General features: G+C 43.0%; 2 protein-coding genes across 2 annotated transcripts in view; one reads left to right on the top strand and one right to left on the bottom strand.

Annotated features, from left to right (window-relative positions):
• The window catches only part of trpa1a (transient receptor potential cation channel, subfamily A, member 1a), a gene marked incomplete at its 5' end in the record, with an annotated part of 15,124 nt that extends 4,057 nt beyond the window's left edge, over positions 1-11,067 (top strand). Inside the window, 21 exons of the mRNA XM_080546911.1 lie at positions 1-116; positions 517-653; positions 779-827; positions 938-1,037; positions 1,460-1,560; positions 2,340-2,503; positions 2,876-3,040; positions 3,402-3,516; positions 4,053-4,219; positions 4,505-4,595; positions 4,843-4,902; positions 5,559-5,626; positions 6,108-6,261; positions 6,721-6,810; positions 7,044-7,213; positions 7,545-7,674; positions 9,387-9,569; positions 9,818-9,886; positions 10,079-10,180; positions 10,441-10,550; positions 10,845-11,067. The exon at positions 1-116 is cut by the window's left edge and continues 30 nt beyond it. Coding sequence (XP_080403037.1) covers positions 1-116; positions 517-653; positions 779-827; positions 938-1,037; positions 1,460-1,560; positions 2,340-2,503; positions 2,876-3,040; positions 3,402-3,516; positions 4,053-4,219; positions 4,505-4,595; positions 4,843-4,902; positions 5,559-5,626; positions 6,108-6,261; positions 6,721-6,810; positions 7,044-7,213; positions 7,545-7,674; positions 9,387-9,569; positions 9,818-9,886; positions 10,079-10,180; positions 10,441-10,550; positions 10,845-11,052 — 2,549 coding nt within the window. The 3' untranslated portion in view covers positions 11,053-11,067. The remainder of the gene's footprint in view (positions 117-516; positions 654-778; positions 828-937; positions 1,038-1,459; positions 1,561-2,339; positions 2,504-2,875; positions 3,041-3,401; positions 3,517-4,052; positions 4,220-4,504; positions 4,596-4,842; positions 4,903-5,558; positions 5,627-6,107; positions 6,262-6,720; positions 6,811-7,043; positions 7,214-7,544; positions 7,675-9,386; positions 9,570-9,817; positions 9,887-10,078; positions 10,181-10,440; positions 10,551-10,844) is intronic.
• Positions 11,068-18,837, bottom strand: dnajb6a (DnaJ heat shock protein family (Hsp40) member B6a). Its single transcript, XM_080546517.1, has 10 exons — positions 18,736-18,837; positions 17,157-17,253; positions 16,777-16,886; positions 16,404-16,469; positions 16,093-16,203; positions 15,114-15,257; positions 14,487-14,715; positions 14,014-14,084; positions 11,973-12,203; positions 11,068-11,683 (listed from the first exon to the last, which is right to left on the bottom strand). Exons 2-10 carry the CDS (start codon positions 17,219-17,221, stop codon positions 11,616-11,618), a joined length of 1,095 nt encoding a protein of 364 aa, XP_080402643.1. The 5' UTR covers positions 17,222-17,253; positions 18,736-18,837; the 3' UTR covers positions 11,068-11,615.
• Between the last annotated feature and the right edge of the window lie 1,163 nt (positions 18,838-20,000).

Raw genomic sequence — 20,000 nt, 5'->3', positions numbered from 1 at the left:
AAGTGAACTATGTGGACAAGTCCTACTGCAGTCCCCTCCACCTGGCTGTCCGGGGGGGGAACCTGGAGGTTATCAGACTATGTATAGAAAAGGGAGCCAGGGTCGACCAACAACAGGTTAGTCTCTCTCTGTGCCAGGGGAGGCTGGTGGAGGCGGAGAACAGAGGATGGGTTCATTGTAATGCACGGAACGGAGTGAGGAATGGTCCACCATCCATCATTCTGTTCCATGCATTACAATGAGCCCCTCCTACCGATGCGACATCCATTACAATGGACAGACAGCGAGCATGGCTTGTCTGGGTTAAGAGGATGCGGTAAGTAACAACACTTATCACGCACGCATCCATTATTTCTACATTATCAGTTCATGTTACAGCCCCAGGAGACCCTGCAAGATCCAACCAAACCTCTCGAATCTAATCAAAGGCAACAAATGCCCTGTAATTCCCAGACATGGTTTCAAATTGGAGTCGTCGTAATCCGTGACATATCTTTTGTGTTTCTGTCCCAACAGTGTGACAAGTCCACACCCCTCCACTTCGCCTGTATCCAGGGAGCGACGGCGGCGGTCCATCTCATGCTGTCGGCCTACAATAAGGTCTGTGATGTCATCGACATCACGGACGGAGCCTGCCAAACGCCGCTGCATAAGTAAGATGTACAGTTCTGTGATTGGATGAGATCATGTGAAAAAAACATGTGTTTTTTTACCGAAAAGACAGACATATGAAATGGTTTTGCACTAACTGTTGTTATGTTTACTCTGTCATCCACAGGTCAACCATATTTGACCACGTTGAATTGGCTGAATACCTCATATCAAAAGTGAGTGATCACTAAACTGGATAAGAGACCTGAAACTGGGTGGCAGTCTGTAAATATGTTTTTACTAACAAGCTATTGGGCATATAAACCCAGTGTTTGCTGTCCTCCAGGGGGCAGACATCAACTTCGTTGACTGTAAGGGTCACAGCCCCCTGCTGCTGGCCACTAGCAGCGGAGCGTGGAGAACAGTGGCCCTTCTACTGGCACACGGTGAGTTCCAGATAGGATAAGCCTGGATTTCCCTTTAGCGACATTGAAGGAATACCCCCCAGAGATACAATACAATTATTGTATAGTTTACACTACTGTAGCCTATACCAGATCTGGGTCATATAGTATTTGAATTTAAATATTTACATTTAAATATTATTTTAAATAGAAAATAGCATACCTGGAGTGTCAGATGGACAGGCTTTTTAGGACTATTGCATTGATTCAACTGCACCAGGCAAACACAATCAAGCTAATTAAACGCAGGTTTGCTGTGCAGTGGACTGGAACCACCTTCAATCTCAAGACTCAACAGAAAACGCGGTTCCTTATCGAATATGACATCAAAGAACACTGTGTTTTTAAATAATTAGAAATGTAGACTATATCACAGAGACTAATTATATCCATTTAAATTCCAGGCGCTAATATCAAAATAAAGGACAAGTCAGGCTGCAATTTCCTCCATCTGTCCATTATGCAGCCCAAAGGTCTCAAGAACCTGTCTGCTGAAGTCCTGCAGGTAGGGACTCATGAAATATGTGCCTGTCAGGGGAGGCTGGCGGAGGCAGAGATCAGAGGACGGGCTCATTGTAATGCATGGAACGGAATTCGGAATGGTGTAAAACACGTGTTTGATACCGTCCCTCATTCCGTTCCATACACTACAATAAGCCTGTCCTACCTCCATAAGCCTCCCCTGATACCTGTTGTGATGAATGTCCCTGTCAGAATTTTCCATATGAATGATAAAGCATCTAGTTAGAATGACCTCAGGATTCATGGTTTGAGGTTTCATAAAGTTGTCGGAGTACTGCAAATTTGAAAGGATGATCTCGCAACGTTGGTCAAGACGAACAGGTAGTGCATTACTGCCACCTAGTGGGGCGTAAAGGCAACGTCAACACTTATCAGTTTGTTACAGTAGACTCTGTACTGGGACCATGTAGATCAGGGGAGACTGGTGGAGGTAAACATCGGAGGACGAACACATTGCAATCCATGAAATGGAATTAGGAAAGGTATCACACACTGATACATTACATACATTACATTACATACATTACATTACATACATCCTCATTCCGTTCCATGCATTACAATGAGCCCTGTCGTCCGATTTCTACCTCCACCAGCCTCCACCGGATAGACTATCACAAACACTTATTTTCTTGTGGCTCTCTAAGATGCTGTAGGTGGTGTGACATACTGTTTACAACCATCTGTTCACAAACCATTCTATAAACAAAAACAGTCAACATTTGAGATGACAGTGGTGGTGAGGTTGTTTCCTGCCCCCAGAGTGTGAAAGAGCTGTTGGCTGCGGAGGACCTCGATGGCTGTACACCCCTACACTATGCCTGCAAACTGGGGGTCGCTGACTCTGTCAACAACATGCTGGGACTCAATGTCTCTCTGGACCACAAGTGCAAACAGAAGAAATCTGCTCTGCACTTTGCAGCTGAGTGAGTGGACTAAATTGACACATTCAAACCTCTATTAGCCCATCCATTAACATTACATTTACATTAAAATATTTTGGCATTTAGCAAACGCCTTTATCCAAAGCAACAAATGCATTTGTCTATATGTAAGTGAATCATCTATCCATCAGTCATCGCAACAAAAAGTAATCTATGCTCAGGCCAGGGGCCATTGGTTTATTATTATTATTATTATTATTATTATTATTATTATTATTTGTAGTAGAGGGGGTAGGGGATGGAGAGGTCTCAGGAGGGACAGTTAAGGTGTAACCTCATCCATTCATGATCTACACTGTGGAGTGAAATCTCAATGGTTTAATAGATAAAATATCGATTCGTTTTAAATTTGAGGTATGGGAGAATCAACACGTGTCACAGACTCCTAGATAGCATGACCAACACTCGTCTGCTAAACGAAGGAGATGAACGAGGGAGGACCCCCCTCCACCTGGCGTCCTGCAACGGTCACGTCAAAGTGGTGGAACTCCTGCTGAAGAGGGGAGCTCTGATCCACAGGTACTGTAGATACACACACACACACACACACACACACAGGCATGCACGAACATACACACCCACACACGTAGGCAGGCACGCACGCACGCACACACAAACACACACATACACAGACAAGCAGGTAGGGACTCATAGACACATACACACGCCTGTACTCATAAACACACCCACAGGCACTTACAAACACAAAAACACACACGCAAAACACAGTACCAATGCACCACTAAAATTGCATTTAATAGGTTATTTCTTTTTCAACAAAATGTCATATGTGACTGTGTGCGTGTGTGCGTGCATGCGTGTGTGTGTGTGTGTGTGTGTGTGTGTGTGTGCGTGTGTGCGTGTGTGCGTGTCTATGCAGTGATTATATAGGCTGGACGTGTCTGCACCACGCTGCTTCGGAGGGCTACACGCAGACCATGAACACCCTGCTGGCTTCCAACATCAAACTGTTAGACAAGACTGATGAAGATGGGGTCTGATTTCTCTCTTCTTCATTTCCCCTTTCCCCTCTAAACCATCAATGGTTGGGAAAGAAGCGTCTTGACCCGTTGATTGTTTTTTCATCACTGAGGGAATCAGCTGGCTCCCTTGACGTGCAAATGATGTATTCCATAGACAGACACACAATAGACACACAATCCCTCTATCTAATAATTCAATCCAATTGGTCATATTATTGTTGTATCATGGCAGTCATGATGTTCCATTTGAAAAAGAGGCTAACTGTCTCAATATGACTACCCTGGTTAAATAAAGGATTAATACAAATTTTGAAAATGACATGGGGTGGCCTGGGGTGGTCCAGTGGTCTAGCACCGTGGTCTACAGTGCACACATACAGTATGCCCATGTCAGCATGGGTTCGAATGCGGACCCTTCTTCTCCTTACTTTCCTGTCTGTCTTCACTATATCTGTCCAATAAAATGTTAAATATGAGTGGGACTGCCCCAGAGAAAATAAAATTACGTTATTTTATTTTTTTACCATGATAAAACCCTGCCTCTCCAGAACACAGCGATGCATATAGCCGCTAAAGAGGGCCGCTCCTCTGCTGTGAAGCTGCTGTTGAACCGAGGAGCCAAGATGGTCCTCAACAAGAACTACGCCTCTTTCATGCACGAGGCTGTGCTCGGCGGGAGGAAGGACACCGCCGATGTTGTCGCACAGAGCGAGAGGTCAGTCCATGACTGTCAACACCTCAGGACGAGACTCAAACCTCCTCCTGGTATCTTGTTGTTGTTCTTCGCAAGTTCTGAAAGTTCCCTAGCAGTCTCAGTAACAATGGAGGCTCTCAGAATGTTGGACAAGATTCTAATCTCAATTATTTCTCCCTGTATCTCCTGTTGTGATTAATCTTAGCCTGTTATTGTGATTAACTATAGTAGTTAAGCAATTAAGTATAGTATAGGCTACCTTTGATTGTATTTATTGATTTATTATTGTAAACGTGTGTGTTTCAGATGCGAAGAGGCTATGCTAAAATTCCAACCTGGGTCACCCAGACGTTGTGTAGTCCTGGACATGATCGAGTTTCTACCAGAATCCTTCAAGGTCAGTTACGCTGTACCAAACCCAAACAAACAATACTTACAGTACAGTTCTGCTGGTGTCATGAATGCATGGACACCAAACCCTTTCACAGCTGGAGTTGTTAGAAGGGCTAAGTCATTAGTGGTCATGGTATTCGACTTTACAATGCAGACATTCACGCTTACAACGCATTATAAACACTTAACTATGTACTTGAAGTAACGTGTTACAGAGGTGCATTCAAACAGGTGCTATGTTCTCTCTACAGATCCTTTTGGACATGTGTGTGAAGGCGTCAGATCATGATGTTAACTCTCCCAACTACTATGTAAGCCTGTCATCTCTATCCTCTGTCTGATATGGCTTTCTTAGAATTCAGAATTTAGTAAAGCTGAAATTGATTTGGCCATTCTAACAAACATTCAGGTCAAGTATGCAGGCCTAATGTCATACGTCCCTCATATGTAATATCTAATGGACAATGTACTGTAAATAAATCTCATTTTATCTCATTGTAACCTGCACAGCATGTTTGCACTGTTCTACTGCAGTACGACTGGTCCTGCTGTAGTACAACTACCATCACTTTATATTACCTTATTCTACTTTTTATTTATTTATTAATTACCTTACTTATTTTACTTTATTCTATTATTCTTGATTTTGTATTCTGTTGCAATGTCAATGTCGAAGAACCTGAACCTAATAATTTTACCCGTACATTAGATGTAATAAAAGCAATTCTGATTCTGATTCTGAAATAAATGCCATTCATAATCAACAGGTTGAGTACGACTTCAGGTACCTCCAGGTTCCCATGCAGTTTGTAAAACTTGAGAAAGTCAACAAAACCTTCAAGCCTCTTGTTACTCTGAATGTAAGTATCTGTTGTGTTTTACATGACGTATGATGATGTAATTCATGAGATATTGAATAATCTGATGTTGCTGTTGTTGTTGTTGTTGTTACTGTTTTTTTTACCAGTTAATGGTGAAAAATCGCATCGATCTCCTGACCCATCCAGTATGCAGAAAGTATTTGTCAATGAAATGGTGAGTGATCATGGACTGCTTTATTAATAATAAATAATAATAATAGATTTAATTTAAAAGCGCTTTTCTCAAACTCAAGGACACTGTACAGAAAAAAAAGAATAAATATTACACATGGAAATCACCATCCTGACCCTCTTCTAGACTGTCCCACAATATAAATCAAAGCCACCTGTGTTCTAACCCATGTACGAGTGTTAGCCCGCTGAGATAAAGCCTAGCCCTGTATGCCATGACCGGGGATCTCACCCATACTCAACAAATAAAATCATTTAAAAATGTAAAAAGACTAACCCTAACCCTAACCCTAGCACGACGACTGCCAATTGCCCCAGGCCTGAGCATAGATTACTTTTTCCTGCTACGACTGGTGGATAAATGATTCACTTACTTTACTAAGTCGCTTTGGATAAAGGCTTCTGCTAAAATGCCAAAAATGTCAAATGTAAACGGAACAAACAAGTGTCTTTTCTCTCTCCAGGAAAGCGTACGGTGTGAAAGCCCACATGCTGAACCTGGCTATGTACTCCATGGGCCTGCTTCCTCTCACACACCTCATCCTCAACCTGAGGCCTGTGCTCAACACCGCAGGCAACACCACCTCCATCACCATGGTCACCAATACCCTCGACAAGGTGCGGTAGGAGTCAGGGGAGGCCGGTGGAGGTAGAATCCATGGAACGGAATGAGGAATGGTGTATTCGTTCCTCATTCCGTTCCGTGCATTACAATGAGCCCGTCTTCCGACTCCTACCTCCACCGGCCTCCCCTGCGAGGAGTGGAGGCTCAGATAAGGGCCGTCCGCAGGGTGTTTACATTTCCGCAGTAGAATCAAGTGTAACACAACTGGGACACAATCTGCTGTGGAAATCAAACACACCGCAGGAAACCACTATCTGCAATTGATTGAATTCAGGGTGGTAGCATTAGATGCAGTGGAGGTAGAAATCGGAGGACAGGCTCATTGAATTCCATTCCATGCATTACAATGAGCCGACCCACCGATTTCTACCTCCACCAGCCTCCCCTGATTAGTGGAGTCTGGTCTGTCTCTCCTCACACTTAGTTCTGTAACACCTCCTCCTTCCTCTCAGCAATGCTACCTGATCACCACCTGCATGTTCCTGGTCCTGGCTATGAACCTGTACGCAGTGGGCAAGGAGTTCGCGCAGATCTATCAACAGGTCCTCTGTTTTATATTCTATACTCTTCTATTCTATTCTATTAAATATTCTATTAAATAAAAAAATAAAAATGTTATTCTATTCTTTATTCTATTGTATGCATTGTATGCAGACAGAGCTTAATTTCCCCTCAATTATCTGTATTATGGCAATGACATTCGTGATGATATTTGAATACATTGAAAATGTTGTTGTTGTTGTTGTTGTTGTTGTTGTTGTTGTTGTTGCTGCAGGGTTCCAGGTACTTCCGTGACCCCAGCAACGCGTTGGACTGGACCGCTGCCGTAAGCTGTCTGCTGTTTGTGATTCCTCTCCTGCTGAACTCCGCAGGAACCTGGCACTGGGAGGCTGGGGCGCTGGCTGTTCTGCTGTGCTGGATGAACTTCCTCCTCTATCTACAGCGGTACAAAGAGGATTTTACAGAAGTTACGGTTAGGGTTAGGATTTTTACAGAAGGCAAACGATACTGTCAACGTCTAGGGATGGAAGATGTTCCTGTGTAAAGGCCGATTTAAAGTTCTGCGGCGAATTTACGTGCGTAGCTTACGTAGCCTACGTAAGGGGTCTCGCACTTTACACTTCTACGTAGGTCGTGAGATACCCCCTTAGGGCAAGCTACTCTACCCGCGATAATAGATCCTCAAGGAGTGAGAGATCTATTTCTTTAATGATATGTGGAAAAATGTAAGTGTTTGTTGTTAATTATAACAGTTGAACTGGTTGCTGGTCCACAGGTTTCCGCGTTTTGGAATCTACGTGGTGATGTTCCAAGAGATCGCCAACACTCTGCTGAGCATCATCGCTCTCTTTTTTTACCTGATACTCGCGTTTTCTCTGTCTTTCTACGCCTTAATGATCGACAAGGTAAGTTTATAGTAGCCTGAGCATAGTCCTTAATGTAGTCTTAGCATTACAAAATAGTCGAAGTGGCATTAACACTCACTGAACACTTTATTAAAAACACCTGTACACCTTTGCATTCATGGAGGTGGTGTAATGGTGTGGGGAATATTTTCTCGCCACACTCTACGGCCCATTAATACCTAATAATCATCACTTGAATGCCACAGCCTATTTGACTATTGTTGTTGACCATGTGCATCCCTTCATGGCCATATTGTACCTATCTTCTAATGGCTACTTCCAGCATGATAATGCACCATGTCACAAAGCAAAAGTCGTCTCAAACTGGTTTCATGAACATGACAATGAGTTCAGTGTTCTTCAGCGGCCTTCCCAGTCACCGGATCTGAATCCAATAGAACACCTTTGGGATGAGGTTGAATCAGAGATTCACTGCTTGAAAGTGCACTTGAAAAATCGAATCATGTCATCATGGACCAGAATCTCAAAGGAATGTTTTCAACATCTTGTGGACTCAATGCCACGAAGAATTGAGGCTGTTTTGATAGCAAACGGAGGCCCTACCCAGTATTAGTATAGTGTTCCTAATAAAGTGTTTGGTGAGTGTATCTATTACTACATATGTGACAGGGTCTGGTGAGAAAGTCCTCAAGTAGGGCAAGGTCATCTTTAAAAAAAAAATCTGATTATGAATCAGATTGTAAGCTTAGTTGAAGAAGATATGCTTATTTGAATGTTGGTACACCTCAAACCAAATAGCGGAGAAACTCGCTCTGAATCAAAACACATGCAAAACAGCTGCTAGTAGCTATCAGCTAAGAAGAAACATCGCTATGAACATCTAACTGCATGTTTAGTACAACATGCTAAAAACATGCTAACTACACATAATTAGATGATCACAGTCCTTGCTTTTGACCACGTCCTAAAACGTAAATTTGTTTACAAGCCATGTATCATTTACCCAGTAGCCTACGGCAGACGATACAGTGAATCAAATTCATTCAAATTCATACACATAAATCAAAGTATTTAGTGATCCCAAAACTGTTGTTTGTTATATGAGTGGGCTCTTCAACACTTCAACTTTCGTAATATGCACCCAAAAAAATAACGTTTTAAAGAACTTTTTGGGTCATTTGAGCGACTTGAGAATTGCCGACATGCGGACCTTTTCACCAGGCTGTGTCACATATGTCATTTACATCATTTAGCAGACGCTTTTATCCAAAGCAATTTACAATTAGAGATTACAGGGAGAGTCTCCCTGGAGTAATTTAGGGCTAAGTGCCTTACTCAAGGGCACACTAGTGGTGGTGTTCCCAGGTGGGATTTTGAACTGGATATGACCTGATCACCAGTCCAACTCACTATCCACTAGGCCAACACTACCACACTGTATGTGGTACGGTGGCGGCTGTGGCTCAGGAGGTAGAGCCACATGTCGAGGTGTCCTTGTGCAAGACACTGAACCCCAAATTACTCCCAATGAGCGAGCCAGCGCCTTGCATGGTAGCTTGCCTCCATTGCTGTGTGAATGTGTGTGTGAAAGGGTGAATGAGTGGCCATTGTGAAGTGCTTTGGAATAAGGCACTATATAAGTGCTGTCTGTATGTAACATATGTGCCCTTAACCTGTATACTGTATCTATGAATAGGCCACATCATATCACATTCTATACAAATGCACATAATTGTACCTCTTGTCTCCAGAATCACTTCTCGGGCTTAACTTTATCACTGATGCAAACATTTGTGATGATGGCTGGAGAGATTAACTACCAAGACAACTTCCTGAAGCCCTACCTGAACAACAGCCTGCCCTTCCCCTTACTTACCTACGTGGTCTTGATCTGGTTTGTCCTCCTCGTGCCCATCCTACTGATGAACCTACTGGTACGTTTCATTTGAAGCCATTTATTCAAAGGGGCAGTTCACACAATTCTTTTAATGCATTGTTAAAAATCTGTCATCTGCTGTTTTTGATATGACTAATTATGAGGTCTAAAAACAACTGATTGACGTTAACGTTTGAATGAACTGTCCCTTTAATATGGAATAATAACAGGTTAGTAAAACATCTCTCTTTTGAACAATGACAGGTACATAATTAGATTAACAGGAATACATTTGTGTGACTGTAGATTGGTTTGGCTGTTGGTGACATCGCAAAGGTGCAGAAAAACGCTCTCCTGAAACAGATCGCAATGCAGGTGGGTGTGGAATGATTCTGCTTCAAGCGTGTTCAAACTTTATTGACATGAACATTCTACGCATAGGACACACACACACACACAAACACAAGACAGAAAACATCTATCTAGTTCAAACTCTTCACTGTACTTGACTTGACTTTGGTTATAGATCAGTGCATTTTAACCTGTTTTTAACCCTCTATTCCACAGATTGACCTCCACACAAACCTGGAGGAGAAGCTTCCATATTGGTTCATGAAGAGGGTGGACCATACCTCTACTATAGAATATCCAAACAAGGCTGGTGGAAACGTGTGTACTGTCCACAGACTTCCAGACTTATGTGGCTATTCTTAATGTGTGGGAATCTCCCACAGGGCAAAAACTGTAAATTACATTGTGGGTGGTTATTTAAAAAATATATGTACATTTTTACCAAAGAAGCAAACACTCAAAACACAATTTTAAAAGGGTTTTAATACAGGATTATTTTTCAATTGATCTTAAGAGCGGTGAATCAGTGAGTTAAAATAATTGCCAACCAGCCATCTCCATTGACATTTCTCTGACAGACCTATATGTCCCATATTATGGGTATGGGAAGTGATGTGGTGACGCCTCGCCAATGTGTGGTAACCCAGTGCACCCCTTTGGAGAGGGAGATCAGCAAGCAGAAGTACAGGTGAGGGCCTAACCACCCAGTCACATGCTCCTACACTCAAATCACACACACACACAATTTCATACCTGTAATTGAACACTTTAGAAAAAGGACTAAACAGCCAATGAAAACAACTACACAAACATGGGCATGATCTTGTTAGTTTATTTGTTATCTAAAGGCCTATCATCGGTCAATTGTATATCAAATCCCGTTCTACTGAGTACTCATTCTTTTGAGTAGTACATACTGTGGATCATATCGCCATCTGTCCATTCATCCATCCATCCATCTGTCCATCCATCCGTCTTCCAGGTTGAAGGAGATGTCTAGCGTCATGGAGAAGCAGCACAACCTGCTGAAGCTGATCGTTGAGAAGATGGAGATCAGCTCCGAGGCCGAGGACCACGACGGTCCTCAGCGATTCGGGGACGGCCCCCGGAGGGAGGGGGGGCCCCGCTCTCTGTCTCATGCCACCAGTAGATGGAATGACCTGTTGAACGCCGTGGCAGCCAGAGAGTAACAACCTGGGTCGAACAGGGAGGATTCCAATCTGGTACAAGAGACCTGTGGAGGGCACTGATACAGGCTTATTGAATCTCTGCTGTATTCAGGTGAATGGGGGCAAGGGTATAGGACCTAGGGAGTAGGGAAGGACGACTGGAATCCACCCGTAAGTCGAATCATTTCAAATACTTTCAAATACAGCTCAGTTTGATTCAGTTTTCCCTGGCTGGTATGATGGAACCGATCGAATAGGTTATTCGTGAAAGTGGAAGAAGCTAAATCCAACTCGTTTCAAATACTAACATCAGTCTGTCTGGGTTTTTTTAATTTTTGGGGGGTTGTTATAGAATATTCAGTATCGTAATAAGTATTATAAAATGATTTATGTGTGCATGCTTGCTGTAGCGCTTTGACCTCCGCATATTCAAGTGTCCTTCAAACATCCTTGTACTCATCATCATATAACTATAGCCTAAAGTAAAAGTGTATGAATTAAATGTTCGGTTACGGTTACAACTCTGTGCTGATGTGTGTGTGTGTGTGTACGCGTGTGTGCGCGTGGGTGTGTGTGTGGGTATTTCATGTTTTTCTCTTCTTGGTGTCCTCTGTGGGCATTGGGCATCTCTTCCTCTTCAGGTCACTGTGTCCTGAGAATACAAACATACTGTAACGTAAAGGACAGGTTGCCACTAAACTATACATCAACAGTATGTGACATAATAAGTACAAGTTGTCTGACTTTTTTTCCACCACAATCTATAAATAAATTATATCACGTTGATCATTGTTCCTTGTCATTATTTCTTCCACTTTTCAACTAACTGAGTGCTATTTTGCTCCGATGCTACAGTTACTGTATCTAAGACTAGTTCATGTGTGTAAATAAAGTTGCTTTGATTCAAATCTCATTCCGAGTGTGCAAGAAAGAGTTCCAACCTGGGCTCCGCCCCTCCTCTGTGTCTCCGGGGAGACTGTGGGGGGAAGAGGAGGAGGTCTTTGGGTGAGGAGGATGAGGCAGGTGCTGGGAGGTATGTGCTGCTGGGTGTCTGCCCCTGTCCCCTTGGGCTGTGGAGCCTGGGGTAGTATGGGGAGGAGGGAGGGGTCTGGAGGTGTGTGCTGGTTGTTGTCTGCGCCCCTCAACGGCACCTGTACTGGTACTAGGCTCTCCTGGGGTGGGGGAGAAGGATGGGAATGTTATCGGTTGGGGGCAGGGGGGTAACCTGGCTGTCTTCATATACCCTCTACTCTCCACTACATCTCCATAGACATACTAGGGGAACTCTTGCTTGAGCATTGCTGACAGAACGGGGGCCTAATCAATAAGGCACATACTGTTCTAGAATGCTTATTTTATATATGCATTACTTCTATCACACTCGACATTTGACTGTAACGCGCACCTGGAGTGAAAGACTGAGATATGACGACCTCAGAACAATGACAGAAGACCAAGAGATCCAACGGAGGTTTCGGGTTTATCAATGTGTGGTGAAACTCTACATCATGCAGCAGCTTAGACTTAACAATTAAGTACAACTGTATGTACTACAGTGGAGGCAGAAATCGGAGGACGTGTTCATAGTAATGCATGGAACGGAATGAGATGCATTCCAATGAGCCCATCCTCTGATTTCTACCTCCACTAGCCTCCACTGCTGAACCACATTGGTCAAATGGTCTGTCAAAGACATCTCTGTGGGTCAGGTTCACATAACACACATGGAGAGACGTTTATACACACGACTCGGATTGGCAAGCAGGAAGGGCATGGAAACACTGCCATCTACTGACAAAGACTTCATTAGATGAAGACTATATAAAGTATTATTTACATTACAGAACGTGGCACGGATGTTTCATGCAAGAGGAAGAATATTGAAGGCCATAATGCAGTTAGTGTCAGTGCATGCATGGAAGAATCTCTCCCTGGTTAGCCAAGCCAAAGCACTACCTTGCAACTCAAAGCAAGACACGTGGTTTATTCTATTAAGAATGAAAACAGCACACTCAAACCCAAGACTGCCACATCCCCCAAAAAAAGGATGAAATTCGTATTTATTGATTTCAAATTGTTTTACAAAGTACACAAAATTCCTTGTATATTCATATATCATTTATATAATGAATCCATAGTTTGTGCATGGTAATGCGATCATAACATTAAGACTCAACATTTATTGGCATACATGCTTAAAAGAACAAAACAAAAAAACAAACACTTGGTATTAGAACAAATTAGGTAGCATTATAAACACAATCTACCAGAATGTACAAATGACATGTCACTAACAAAGGTTAGACAAGCATTCAGATCGTAAACAGGGTTTGTAAAGCAAGGGGGGGTTAGGCTAAGTTTTTTTCCAGTTCAACACTCTATTCAATATCCATATGAAAAAAGCAAGGTCATGCTTTATCCAAATGCACAATGCGTTCCTTGTCCAAAAACACACTAACGAAGGCAAAGCGCCCATGGAGAGAGAGAAAGAGAGAGAGAGAGAGAGAGAGAGAAGAGAGAGAGAGAGAGAGAGAGAGAGAGAGAGAGAGAGAGAGAGAGAGAAAAAGAGAGGGAGAGAGAGAAACTGCGACAAAGCGGAGTGCATACAGAAAGACAGTACAGTATTTTCAACATAAGAAATTCTCTGGTCCTAATATCACACCATGGTCCCAAATAAACGCAGGTAAAACGCCCTCCTGAGCCAGTTATTACACACACAGCTCCGTCTTATAAATACATTAACAAAAAAATGCATAGAAAAATTATCATCTATCTAATAATGGACACTTTTGAACTACCTACAGAGACGCCTGACAAGGGGGAAGGGGAGGGGATAAAATAAAAATAAAAAGATCAAATAAAAACAGAAGTACATACATCCAAACAATGGTAACATTGTTTTCTTGAGCTCAAGTTTGTGCTGGGTAAAGCTCCAGGCTGGGACACTCTACTTGTTGTCCAGCCGTAGTAGTTGTTCCTTACCATTGATGGTTAAAGATCTTAACTGTCCGTCTTCCTCCACCTCTACCCGCTCCTGTCCGTTCTCCACAATTCTGAAGGAGGGAGGTAGGCAACAAAGGGGAGGGGGGGGAGGTTTGGTTTGGGTCGTGAGACAGTGTTTCCCCATACATAGACGAGACTGTGGCGGGCCGCCATAGTCTAATTTGGCCTGCCATAGTCTCATAACGAACCGAAAGTATTTTTAGCACAGTTTTTTGGGGGGAATATTTAGGTTCACTATTTTTTTAAATATATATATATATATACGTCGTCCACGTGCCACAGTTTTACAAAATCCTGTAGGAAAAACGACATGAGATTGTGTAAAACTGTAACTTACTTGAAGCAAATGGCTTTGAGAAGTATGCCAATGTTTGTGAACTTCCATACAGGAAAATACAAGTTCAACAGAAAGGATCATTTTCACAGAGAGGTGTGAAAGCGACGAGGCCTACCTTTTGGTTGTAATTTTCCTGCCGTTGATGAATTTGGTGGAGGTGGACACGGAGCGGAAGTTACCCCCCATCCCTCCCCCGCCCCCGCCCCCGCCGCCGCCAAAGGAGGAGGAGGAGAAGGACGTGAACCCCCCGCCACCGTGGCCCCCGCCGAGGTGACCCATGTGATTCATATGACCCATATGGCCCATGTGACCCATTTGGCCCATGTGTCCGAACGAGGAGAAGCCTGTCAAGGAACACACAGAGGGAGAGAGGGAGGGAGGGAGAGAGAGGGAGGGAGAGAGAGGGAAGGAGGGAGAGAGAGGGAGGGAGGGAGAGAGGGAGAGAGAGGGAGGGAGGGAGAGAGAGCGAGAGAGAGAGAGAGGAGGCAATGAGTGCATTTGAGACAAATGTCTGTACAGAATATACTGTAGGATCAACATATTACTCTAGGAAGGCATTGTGAATGTCGCCACACAGTCACAGAAAATAAATGTCTCAAGGAGACATATTGGTCCGGCTGCACAGACGACTAAAAAGCATCTTCAATGAGATTGAAAGTGTGATTTAGTCCAGGACTAGTCTTAAGTCTTGTCTGTGAAAGCGGCCCATAGACACGTGGGACCACTGGTCCGGGTCTCTCACCAGGATCAAAGGCTCCAAAACCGGCACCGAAGGGAGGGAAACCACCGAAACCCCCGAAGAACGGACCCCCCGTCCTGCTCCTGCTCACCCCTCTTGAGTGCCTCCGGCCCCCCCCGAAGAACTCATCACCAAACGGGTCACCACCTGCCAGAGGAGGAAAAATAAAGAGAAAAAGAGTTATTGTGCTGTCCTGGTTTCATCCATTAATACTGTGTTGGTCTATTTCTATTTTCTATGTTCATTGTTGTGGGCGTCTGAAACCCATTTGGGAATCAATAAAGGGCCTTACACCTCATATGTTATCTGGTTTATGACCGACCCTGCATGACAAAGTATGGGGTTCTCCTTCTCACCCCTGTCTTCCCTGCTCTGTGAACGTCGACCACTGACTGATGGTCTGTCTCTCCAGCCCATGAATCTCCCTGGAAGAACCGCTCAGTCATCTAGTTTCAGTTCAACATCACTTCCAACCACTGGCACTGGCAGTGACAAGCTAGTACCGTAAGCCAATTAAGGGGAAGTTTCCTGAAAGCTTTGTAGCAGCACTATATATGAGCTTCTTCGGTACATAGCAGTCGATGAAAAATGGGGGGAAAATGATCTTAGTGCTGTGAAACTGTCAGGTCACTGAGCCGAGACTGACAGATGGTAGGGCATCGTGACATCGTGATGTCCTAAACAAGGAACTGAAACACCAGACCAGAACGAACACACAATGTAACTCATTCAATAAAGTCCATTCATTCATTCATTCATTCATTCATTCATTCATTCATTCATTCATTCATGGTCAATATACAGTAAAACAATATATGCCATTTTATCCGAAGCAACTTACATTGCAGTGAGCGCATACATTTTTCAGTACATATGTGGGAAACGAACCCACAATCTAAGCGTTGTCAGCGCCATGCTCGATCAACTAAGCCACAGAGGACCACAGTACTTCCAGAAGTGGTCCACCGAAAACTATACTCACCAAAGAAATCAGCAAACGGATCTCGACCCCCAAAGAACTCCCTAAAGACGTCTTCTGGGTTGCGGAACTGGAAGCCTTGACCGAAGTGATCGCCGTTGTGGTAGGGTCCTCCTTTAAATGACATCACATTAGACAGGACATGACCAACAGTAATACTGCAATCAGTGGACATCATTAACACCAGTTTAGGAGAGACATTTTTAGAAATGTTCCCACTATAAACATGACACAGTTTCCACCACAAAAGGACTGTAAAGATTTAAAAATGTGCAATTTATCAAATAGGGGTTTTAATCTTTAAAGGAACATACCGCCTCCGCCATTGTTTGCCGACAGGCCTTCTTTGCCATAACGGTCGTACGTGGTCCTCTTGTTGGCTACAACAGAATGTGAACACTTCAAATCACACTAACTTTCAACAGTTGACACAATGGAAGGAAATGTAACTTTGTTTTGTAAGTGCCGTTTTTAGCGTTGTATCCTGTGTGCATGCGTGTGTGTTTCTATCTATTGTACACAGTGTATTGTGACCATGTAAAATGCCCTTCAACTTAATAAACTTAATTAACTTAAACAATCCCTTGAGCTTGAGGTGTGCTTCAATCATCTAGTCCAGCACACTCGATGGGCCCCCAAAACGGTGGGGTTTGCATTTTTTGTATTACAAACCAAGTCAGAACTTACCATCTGATAGAACTTCATATGCCTCAGACAACTCTTTGAATTTTTTCTCTGCCTCCTCCTTGTTATCAGGATTCTTATCTGGATGCCATTTCAGAGCCAGTTTTCTGTACCTGGAAGTAGGGAAATGCATGTAAATGGCAAAAGACATGTTGTGATAAGGAGAGCAGTCCTAATCAACAATCTAGCCTACTACTTCTGTATATTCTACTTAAGTAGCCTACATGTGTAGCAATTCTGACAAAAGATGAAATTAAATGAAGTGCTATATGGTGCTATAAAGAGACGGCTACTTTTTTTCTTTTTTCTTTTACCATTAATTGTACTGCATACCTCATGTTTGTACACTAGTACTATTGACAACAACACACTTTTAAACTTACGCTTTTTTAATGTCTTCTGGAGACGAATGTCTTTGCACTCCTAATATCTGGTAGTATTCCACCATGGTTTTGTCGAACTTGTTCCCGACTTGTCAACCTGTAAGGAACACAAAAAAAACACGTTGTGTCATCTTTCTTTGACTTTGCTGCAGTACCTGTGCATTTACCTAATCCTCCAAGAGGGGAACCAAAATGATAGGTTTGAGTTTAGTGTATCATTTCGTGGGACAGTCCAGTCCCCATTCATTAACCGTGCAGTAACGGAGCAGCTTTAAGCCTACATGGCTCATTTCCAGCTGTAACAGGTACAACAAAAAAGCATCAACACCTCGCAGCAAAGACGCCTCTGCTTAAGTATGTCGAGGTTTAGGCAGCGCTGCACCAGGATAAGGGGTTAATCCACGACTCTTCCTGGGGGCAGTTTAGTTTGGTAACCTGTTAACTATGTCTGTCTGGGACTGTGTGAGCGACAGCTGGGGGGCGTAGAGGCTCAGGGGCTGGGAGGGGACAGCAGGTCAACCGCTTTATCAATTAATAATACAGGTCTTACGAAACCAGCTTAGAAGAAGGAGGCAGCATGCTGGTATAGCTGTATCCATAATTCCATTATGAATGACTTTAACTACTGGTGACGTTAGAATTATAAGGTTCTATCTCAATTTTTGTCAAAATTGAGTTTTTTACATAATCTGATCCATTAGGTGTTTATTAATGCCTGTGTGGTGTTATTTTTTAAAATGTTGACATTTTTGAGTTAGTAATTCATAAAATACAAAGGTTCCATCTCACAAAACATAATGGAATGTCAAAACTTTGAAGCTCAATATCTCAGAACTGCCCTAAACGGAGATAGAACCTTATCATTCTAAGGTCACCTACTGACAACAAAGTGGAACACAGGTAGTTGACTAAACTAAAGCTGGAGCTAATTTGTTGACAAAAAAAAAGCATAGCTCGTGCGTTTAGAATTATAAGGTTCTATCTCCGTTTAGGGCAGTTCAGAGATATTGAGCGTCAAAGTTTTTACATTCCATTATGTTTTAACTCCAAAAATGTCAACATTTTAAAAATAACACCACACAGGCATTAATAAACACCTAATGGATCAGATTATGTAAAAAACTCAATTTTGACAAAAATGGAGATAGAACCTTATAATTCTAACGTCACGAGCTGGAGGTGGTTCCCAGACGCGCCGCATCACTGTTGATGTTGCAGCAGTCAGTTGTGGCGAAGTTGCGATATTTAACACGACAAGTCACGGTGATATATACGCAACTAGCTAAGTAGCTGACTAAAAACCCTCTGGCTAAGTGGCCTGATGGCACCGAGGCTAATGTTTCAGACCTCTCCGGCTGGCTAATCACACAACAGTCCGTGCCCCCCACATCCAGAAAGGTTAGCTACTACTGCTAACAAAGGCTAACTGAAACCCATCATCCGCTACCGTGCGTCGCTGTCAGATGCTAAAGCCTCACAGCTAACCCAGGCTAGCTAACCCAGGCTAGCCTCTCAGGTTCAGCATCAGAGGGATATTGATATTGCCCACCTGCAACAATGCGAAACGTAGTGAGATTACCTTGCTGTTACCTTCGTCTGTCCCACTTTCCCCCTGATAAACTGATATCGCGTCGATATCCCCCTCGGGTGACCAAGGGTTATTCTAGAATATACGAGATGCTTCTCAATTTTCTCATGAAGAGCTGAATTGAAGAGGTTGTTTGTAGCTCAATCTGACGTAACGTCCTGTTACAGAGCGTCTCTTCCTCTGGCTTTAGTGGTGGCGGCTAATCCTTCAATTGGAAGGTTTGGCGCCACCTACCGTACTGAAGTATGTATGCAACACAAGAGCAACTCAGAGACAGAACCACCGAGCACCCCACAAGAAAGAGTACAGCTCAGTCATTCTTATTTTGTGGAATTCTATGGCTGTTTGACCAGGCTTATATCACCTGAACTTTCTGCATATAACACGATAGAATAGAATAAAATAGAGATGATCTTCAGGAGCCCTCTGACAGTGGGTGCTCACAAGTTTCCACTGAGATTGTATGGATTCTATGGGCAAGCAGTACATTTATTTTGTGTCAAATTAGTGTAGTTGGTTTACTTGAAACTGCTTATAGAGTCAAAGGTTAAAAAGTCAAAGTCAAAGGTTATAGGCAAATAGCCATATAGTCCCCAGCAATAGGCAAATCAACATTACTATACTGACCTCAAATGTTATTATACTTATTATATTATTTATTACAATATATTACTAATACTATTGTTACCATTGCTATTTTCTAAAAACCTTTGAAAACACCATAGCCTACAATACCTTTCCCCCACCCTCTTCCCCTCTTCCCCATCCCCAAACCTTAAGAACTCCTACCCATCCTTTCCCTCAGCTCCTCAAGCAAGGTCTATCTATTTTCATCTCTAGTCATTAAATAACATCTCATAAGAAAGTAGAGTCCGAGTCAGTCTGGATAATCGATTCTGCCATCCTCCGTCGCTCACAGGCCTATAAATAGACCCGGTCCTGGTGCTGCATTAGTGAAGGGGAGGTCTGATTGGACAGATGAGGTCTTATTGGACTGCATCGGCTGTGTGAAAGTACTTCGACCTCTTGTAATGACAACTATTATTACTCCCAAGGCTAGCTAACAGTGACCAAGACTCATGCTATACAGAGACTGGCTTCTGTGAAAAATAACTCCATTGTCCATTTATGGTAACAAAAACAAAGCCAACAACAAAAACAAGAGTCAACATTATGACATTTTCATCAAAGGTTGATCCTAACCGATTAATGATTCCCTGTTCAATCAATCAGGAGATTGAGGAGAGAGGAGCCTG

This window comes from Nansenia antarctica, assembly GCF_963989245.1.
Source record: "Nansenia antarctica genome assembly, chromosome: 16".
Lineage (NCBI taxonomy): Eukaryota > Metazoa > Chordata > Actinopteri > Argentiniformes > Microstomatidae > Nansenia > Nansenia antarctica.
Note: the sequence above shows the minus strand (reverse complement) of the source record. Positions and strands in the feature narration are given on the sequence as shown.

Excerpts from the sequence above, each read along its gene's own strand:
- dnajb6a (XM_080546517.1), bottom strand. The coding sequence starts at position 17,221 with ATGGTGGAATACTACCAGATATTAGGAGTGCAAAGACATTCGTCTCCA. Across the intron at positions 16,204-16,403 it reads GGCAAACAATGGCGGAGGCG|GAGGACCCTACCACAACGGC; the intron begins GTATGTTCCTTT and ends TGTCATTTAAAG. Across the intron at positions 15,258-16,092 it reads TCCGTTTGCTGATTTCTTTG|GTGGTGACCCGTTTGGTGAT; the intron begins GTGAGTATAGTT and ends CTCCTCTGGCAG.